General features: G+C 50.3%; 1 protein-coding gene across 1 annotated transcript; it reads left to right on the top strand.

The window, feature by feature from the left end:
* Positions 1–5,588: 5,588 nt before the first annotated feature.
* Positions 5,589–6,584, top strand: LOC147438595 (uncharacterized). The gene has a single exon (XM_086484155.1). It carries the CDS (start codon positions 5,609–5,611, stop codon positions 6,464–6,466), a length of 858 nt encoding a protein of 285 aa, XP_086340281.1. The 5' UTR covers positions 5,589–5,608; the 3' UTR covers positions 6,467–6,584.
* The last annotated feature ends 1,071 nt before the right edge of the window (positions 6,585–7,655 follow it).

The raw sequence follows: 7,655 nt of genomic DNA, 5'->3' as shown, positions 1-7,655 counted from the left end.
AAACATGAGGCCGACTACCAACCAAGTGGCCTCTCTGATTGCTAACCATGGGGTTCCAAACAAGGGTCTTTCTCAGGCACTCCTCTGAGCAAGAAGGCTGACGCTGCTCTAGGCCTCACCACAGTTGCTCCTAGGATCGGAGCAGACTCACAATGAAGTGGTCCTCCAATCTCTTGCTCAAGCCAACTCTGCGCATCTTTGTGAAAATCCATCAAGTAGAGGGTCGCCATGGGCCTCTAGCCTGAGGCACCCTAGCACTAAGCCGTTGAAGCAAGAAATCCTTCCAGGGCTCCTCACCTCGAAGAAGTCTTCTAACTATGAACTTCCCAAGAAGGGCTCTGATCTAATGTGCTGGATCTATGATCCCCAACCATCCCTGAGAACAAGGAAGAGTGATGACCTGACATGCCACTTTGGCCCGGGCTATCTGAGTGTCACACCCTGACCAAAGGAAGTTCCTGATCAGCCTCTCCACGTGGCTAATACAAGAACTCGAGAAGATCCAACAAGAAGTGATGTACCACATAGTAGCCAACAACACTTGATTGGCCACTACAACTCTGTCTACCAAAGAAAGTCGTGTGGAGCTCCAATGTAACAACTTCCTCCTAATAGACAGGAGGAGGGGAGCAATCTGCTGCTCTGGAGACAAGTCCAAACCAACCTGACAGCCCAAGTACCGAACTGCAGTCCCTGAGAGAATCCACCTAAAACCCTCACCTAGCATCCAATCGGGCGTAGGAGCACTACCAACCGAGAAAGCCACTATCTTTCTTCAGTTGATGAGTGCACTAGATGCACAACAAAAATTCTCAAGAGCTTGCTCACACCTGTGTAGGTTGGCCTCCTGGCCATCTGAGTACAAGCCTGCTTGTCTACAACCTCACCAATTAGTATCTCATCTCCCAAATAGGGAGCACTAATCCATGTAAACCAGCCTGCTGTAAAACCAAAAACCTTCATCACCTCAGCATAGAACAGAAAGAGGAAGGGGGCAAGAGGGCAGCCCTGTCTGACAGAATGTGTGAGCATGAAACAATCACCTCTACCTCTTGCTAAAAGCACCTGACTGTGTGTCCGTTTGTATAAAGCTGACACCCCTCGGATCCAAGCATCTGAGAAGCCCATCCTACGTAGAGTGCCCTCCAAAACATCCCAGTCAACTCTGTCGTAGGCCTTCTCAAAATAGAGAAGAAGAATCACCAAATCCTCACCATGGAGCCGCACGAGGGCAGAAGCCTCCCAAAAAGTAAAGATGTTGTCAAGGATACTACGCTCCTAAACAAAACTTATCTAAGTCCCATGTATAAGGATCTCTAGAAGTGGCTGAATTCTCAAAATCAGAGCCTTGGCAAGAATTTTGTAGGCTGAGTTGAGGATGGTGATGGGGCTCCACTGTCGAATCTCATCCAAGGAGCCACCCTCCTTGGGAATGAGATAAATCAGGCCCTCACTCATGCTGTAAGGCATCTCACCTCTGTGCAGGATGTACTGAAAAGCACTACAAAGATCTAATCTAAGCAAGTCCTAGTACTCCAAGAAAAAGCTGGGAGTCAAGCCATCCTCATGTGGACAGCTACCATGAGGGAGTTCACTAAGAGCCGTGTGCAGATCCTCTAACTATAGAGGCAGCTGAAGCCTCTTACGCATCTCCTCAGTCACAAGACAAGGCATTTGTGCCCACACCTTCTCTTTGCATGCATACTAACGCTCTAATTGGGGCTCTACAGACAGTAAATCACGGTAAAAGTCAGTAGAAATTGCACGCATGTCCTCTGGCTTTGAAGCAACTGACCCGTTGGGCCTCCTCAACTGACTGACCTTGGCATACGTATGCCGAGGTCCCACGGCCTCAAAGAAAGTGCTTGTCACTCTGTCACCCACCTGGGTCCACTGAGATGCTTGTCGATGGAAAGCAAACTCATGGGGCCTCTCCTTTGTGTTGACGAGCTCCTAGCAAACCTGCTGTAAAATTGCTCCTCCAACGAAGGACTGTCTGGATGCTGCTCCTGCATCCTCTGCAAGGAAGCAACGCCCCGTCAAACGTGCTTCTCTTGCTCTCTCACTGCAGCCAGGTAAGCCGACTAAGTTGAGCAAGTCCTGAGGCCACTCTATCAGCAGGAGAATCATGTAAGTCTAAGATCCCAGTCCAAAGAGCCTCCACTCGCTCTCTGAGCGCAGAGTCCAACAAGACCCTCTCTGGGATGAGTAGAATCATGCTCCCCCTCCTCTACCTATCAGTCACTGTGAGGATCACAGGTGCATGGTCCGAAAAGGAAGTGCCAGCCAAAATGCCAACAATCCCACCCAAGTCACAAAAGTGATCACTAGTGTAGAAGCAATCTATCCGAGATAGCTTCACTCCTCCCACTCAACGGTCCAAAAAAGAGAAGGCCAGGCTGTCAGGTGGCCTCACAAAGCTAGAATGTTGCCACACATATGAAATCCGCAGAGTCATACATAACATCTCCCGAACTGCCAACTCATCTCCATGCACAGTAGTATGGCTACGTCCAACCCTGTTAGATGGGTCCTCCAACATGTTGAAGTCTCCCCCAATGCACCATTGCTTTGCCTCTGGTAAAGACTCTGCAATGTGAGCCCAAAACTTTGCACGTGCGCTCACCACATTGGGTGCGTAGATGTTCAGGAAGCCCATCAGGCAACCCTGAACCTACCTAGTAATCCATTGAGCCCTGCTTGGCACAATAATCCCTCTGCCCACAATGGCGTGCTGCAAAGAGTCTGCAATGGTCATAAATACCCTAGATGCCTCCACGTCCAAAGCAGCTGACCAAAAAGTCTCATAGCGACCACGCAAAATCTGACCACATTGCCGAATGCGGCTCTCACAAAGATGATGCTCATGTAGCATAAGAATGTCAAGCTCACCACCCACAAGGCATCTCTGCAGCTCCTGACACAGCTGACCCCTCTGACGCTGAAACTGGGGCACTCCTAATCCTTGCACATTCCATGAGATGATCCTCATGGCGTCAGTGAGAGAAAACAGATGCTGCCACAACAACCAACCTCTCTATCTTTGAGGCCGGCTTGGATGGGGAGTAATTCGCATCCGAACGACTCTAGACAAGTGTGCAATGAGTGATTGTCCCACCCAGGCCCAAGCCGAGCATGCAGCCCGAAGGGCTACATCCTCTGTCCAAGAATCCTCATGCACAAAAACAGAACACGGAGGGCATTGAGTGTCAGCAAACAAATGCACCACAATGTGCCTGCAACCCGCTGCACCTGGAAGTGTCACGCTGAACTTGGCAAGAGGCCAAAGTGTCTGCACCAGATCTGCCACTGCTGAGTCCCCTGTGTGGTGTGAGAACTCAGTAGCCTGGGTCTAGAGCCAGCCCAGGACGGTGTGCTGGGTCCACTCTGTGATATTCCTACCACACAACAAAAAGGAGAAACTCACCGCCCCGTTGTGTCCAGAGCCTCACTGCCTCTAGCTACAAAGAGGACGTGGACTCAAAAGCTGGTCTCCTCCAAGTCAGGAGAGGAATCACCCAGAAACTGAGTGAAGCTGTAGTCAAAGAAATCCCAACGTCTGCGAATGTCGAAGCTGATCAGACCTCTGGGGACCGCTGCAAAGGGAGAAGTAAGCACCTAAACAGGCGGCCTCAGGTGGGGCTGTCCCTCTCGAGCCACACGGCTTGTGGTAGCGAAAGCACTACCGAGAGAACGCCTCGTGGCAGAAGCATGTCCAATACCCTGCGTCTGAGGAGGAGTGGCGGAAGGGAGATGAGGTTGTAGGCCCCATCGGGGATAGAGGAGGGATGGGGGGTGAAGGTGGAGGTGGGGGGGGGGGGGATAGGCAGGGCGGCAACGGTTGAGGGAGGAGGAGGCGGTGGTGGAGGAACAGAAGTGGACGGATCCTCCTCAGGCAGGTCTTGCCGAAGGGGGTCAAAACGGTTCCCAGTCGGGACCCAATACTATTGAGCTAGAAAAGGTCGGCCACCAGGAGGAGCAGTGGGCTGAGCTCTCCCCTGGACGGCGGCGGCCAGACACCTGCTGCCAACCATCAGATGGTTGGTCACTGGTCTCTGTCGAAGTACCATCCTATGTATCCCGTGTATCTGGCTGCTTGGCATGCTCAGCCTTGGGAGGCTGTGCATGTGCTGTGGGTCAAGGTCTCCTGCGAGGACATGCCTTTGCCATATGGCCCATCTGCCTGCATATGAAACACTGGTTCGGAAGACCAGAATACTCCACACTCTGTCTGATCCATCCCCCACTTACCCTAGGCAGCAGTATCACCTTGCGGAGGGAGTGCGTGTAACGAATGAGAACCTGCACAATAGGTCGACCTGCGGCCTTGGCCACAACTAAAGCTGCCGTGCGGGGAGACTCCAGGACCATCCCGAACATGGAACCAATTCTTGGTAGGAGGGGATATAGTACTCTCGCCTCAGGCCTGGGAAACAGATTGAAATCGGTAAGTCTACCTCCTCCTCGAGAACGTCTGTAGTAGGGTCAAAACCGTGATGCCAATGTCGGAAGTAAGCTCGAGCTGCTCTGATGCTGAGTGGGATCATCGAAATCACCTTGGTCGTCATATCTGCAGACTCGAACTCGACCTGGTAGTACCCTCTCCCGAGGATCTGGACATCGGTGATCTTGCCCACATCGAAGAGAAGACAGGCTTGTAGTAAGTCCCGAACCTTGCCCCGATTGGGCCGAGTGCCAATGATCTTACAGATAACCGAAGTGGCTTGCAAGCGCTCCACTTTGGCCATCAAGCTCGCTCCGTAGGGTCGGGCGAGGGGGCTTCAGTGGAGTCCCTCTGCAGTGGAAGGGTCGGCTCCGCAGTGTCGGGCGAGGGGGCTTCAGTGGAGTCCCTTTGTGGTGGAGCAGAAGCCGCCATTCTGTGTCTGTTGCTGTGTCGAAGAAGGGCGGGCGGGTAGGCTGAGGGCTGAGGCGGGCTAAATGCAGGCTGGAGTAGGCAGGAGGCTGAAGGCGGGGGCTGAGGGCTGAGGCGGGTTGGGCGTGTTGTGAGGGCTGCGCCCTGGCTGGCTGCACGCTAGTTGCTGCACAGAGTTCAGGGCAGGGCAGCGTGCGAGCAGGTTTCGGGGGGGGGGGGATAGGCTGTAGGAACTGTGCGCAGAGGGAGGGGGTGGAGGTAGCGGCAGCGAGCTAAAAAACCAATTTTTTGAAAATAACAACCTACAAAACCAACTCCAATTCTAGTTTTAGCATCTTGTATGATATACAATCAGTTTTCTTATGAAAAGCTACAAAAATATTTATTTTTGGAGAAATTTACTCTCACAGCCAAGGGTATTTTTGGAATTTTGGAAAACTTGAAGGGCATTTTGGCAATTTATGATAAAACATTGGGAATGCTTTGGGAATTTTTGATATTTTAAGGGTAGTTTGGGAATTTCCACAAATTAGAGGTGTATTTTGGTAATTTTCCACCAAAGAAAAAAAAAAGAGCCTGCAAATTGATGCATTGCTAAAAAACTCTAGTCTAGCGATGACAATAGAGCCGTGAAAAGCAACGTGATGGAAAGCTCCATGCTCTGCGTTAATATTAAAAACGAGAGAGAGAGAGAGAGAGAGAGAGAGAGAGAGAGAGACGAGAAAGTCAGGGGCGATGGCTTGCATCCCCACCCTACGTCTGCCCGAGGCAGTGAAGGTCATTCAATGCAATGTGCTGCTAGGAATACTGGGCCTCTCTGTGCATCTTCTGGGCTTTTCTGCGGGGGCCTACGTCATTGCGGTGTGGCTTTTCTCGACGCTTCTGCAGCTCGTGTTGGTCATGGCGTACACGGTCCTCGTCATCGTAGCAGCTGAAGATTCAGACGAGGATGATTCTGACGATGACGAGCTCGGGTTCTTATATACTTCTCATCCTGCTACACTAATCACTGGCGATGAAGATGATGATCTCGACTACGATGACGACGTAGACGACATTGAGGTTGCAGCGCAGGTGCTTGCGAACCGTGCTGCTCACGTCGCTGCCATCGAACGGCTGCCTGTCTTTGACTTGGCGGTGGCCTGCAAGACTAAACTGCAAGACAGTACTAAGAGCATGGAAGGCGAAGCTACAGACAAGGGTGGGTTGCAAAATCTACACATGGAAGACAAATTAGAGGCCAAGGCCACAGTACTGCAAGACATAGAGACATATAGCAAAGGGAGCAAAGACATAGTGCAGCACATGGAAAGCCAAGAATGTTTTAAGGCTCCATTGCAAGAGATAAACATGGAAAGCACAACCCTTGACATTAAGATTGAGTACACTTGTGGAATTTGCTTGGAAGACTTGTCAAATGAGGATAAGGTATTCCTCTTTCCTAATTGCAGGCACTTCTTCCATATGCCTTGTGTACTCACATGGCTTTCGAGCAATGGTTCTTGCCCGATTTGTCGTGAGTTGGTAATTGAATTTCCGACTGCGGTTGCTGCCCACCACGAAGTTGTCATTGATGTTGAATTGATGCAGTGAGGATTTGTCCTGCCCCTTAATCAATGGACACGACATTCTGTGTATTGTAGGCTGTCTCAAATGATGCTCTTTGTTGTAAATATTTTTGTAACTTCAGACATCCCTCTTCTTTGTGGCATTCAATGCTCTACAGCAAGCATGACTTGTTAATTGCACTCTGTTATTGCAAAGAGACATAATCTTGCAAAGAGCCCTTTGGCACATAGTCCACAAAAAAACGCTCTACAGCCATCGTGATCCTTGGCAGAGCCTAGCGTCCACTCAGCATGGTGCTGACATTTTCTACCACCAAGGGTTGTAGATGTTTTTGATCTAGGCCGGCGATGGCACCCTCAAGATTGAGGACTTTTTTCTTGATGCTGATGATGATGGCAAGATAGAAGCAGGCAGAGTGGGACCCACACACACACACACACACCGACACACACACACACACACACACACACACACACACACACACAAAGCAAATCTATGTGCTGACGTGGCAGGTAGTACGGATTTCCGTGAATCGTATAACTGACGTGGCAGGTGTACGGATTTCCATAATTTGCACTGACAGCTTTTTGGGTTCAGCGCTTTTGGACCAGATGCTTTTGAGTTTATAGCTTTTCATTTAATCTGCTTTTGAATGGCCAAGGGCCTTTATATATGAATTGTGGGCTCACTCTGGCAGTCTGCCCACGGGAGATGGAGAGCAAGAGCCACAGAGTGTACCTTGTTTAAGCAATATAAAGAAATACCGAAAGAGGCGCCACGGTTTGGAGCCAACACTCTTTGGTGTGAAATTCCACCATCCGTGTTGCATGTGCTCTCTCTCTCTCTCTCTCTCTCTCTCTCTCTCTCTCTCTCTCTCTCTCTCTCTCTCTCTCTCTCTCTCTTTCAGTTCAGCTGTTATTGAAGTGCTAAAAGTCTGTTCAGTCTACTCTTTTCTATTGGCATGTGGTGCCTTCCCGATTATAGTGGTATCAGAGCTTCAGGCATGTGCTTTTCTCAAAGCATACCGGTCCTACCAAAGAGCAGACAGAGCAAGTTCGCACTTCCAAAGTTTACACGATATTATTTTATTAAAGAATGTTCCTGTCCCAACCACGGACGAAATAAAATAATCTTCATGTCCCTACCCCGGACTAATTAGGCACTCCCACCCTTACTTCATCGCGCATCGGGCGCTTTCCCATCTTCATCGCTC

The sequence above is a fragment of the Adiantum capillus-veneris genome, chromosome 16, assembly GCF_014529385.1.
Source record: "Adiantum capillus-veneris isolate H3 chromosome 16, ASM1452938v2, whole genome shotgun sequence".
In the NCBI taxonomy this organism is placed as follows: Eukaryota; Viridiplantae; Streptophyta; class Polypodiopsida; order Polypodiales; family Pteridaceae; genus Adiantum; species Adiantum capillus-veneris.
This window is presented reverse-complemented; position numbering and strand designations above follow the sequence as displayed.

Bases quoted from the DNA above. Each gene is read 5' to 3' on its own strand.
- LOC147438595 (XM_086484155.1), top strand. From the start codon at position 5,609: ATGGCTTGCATCCCCACCCTACGTCTGCCCGAGGCAGTGAAGGTCATT.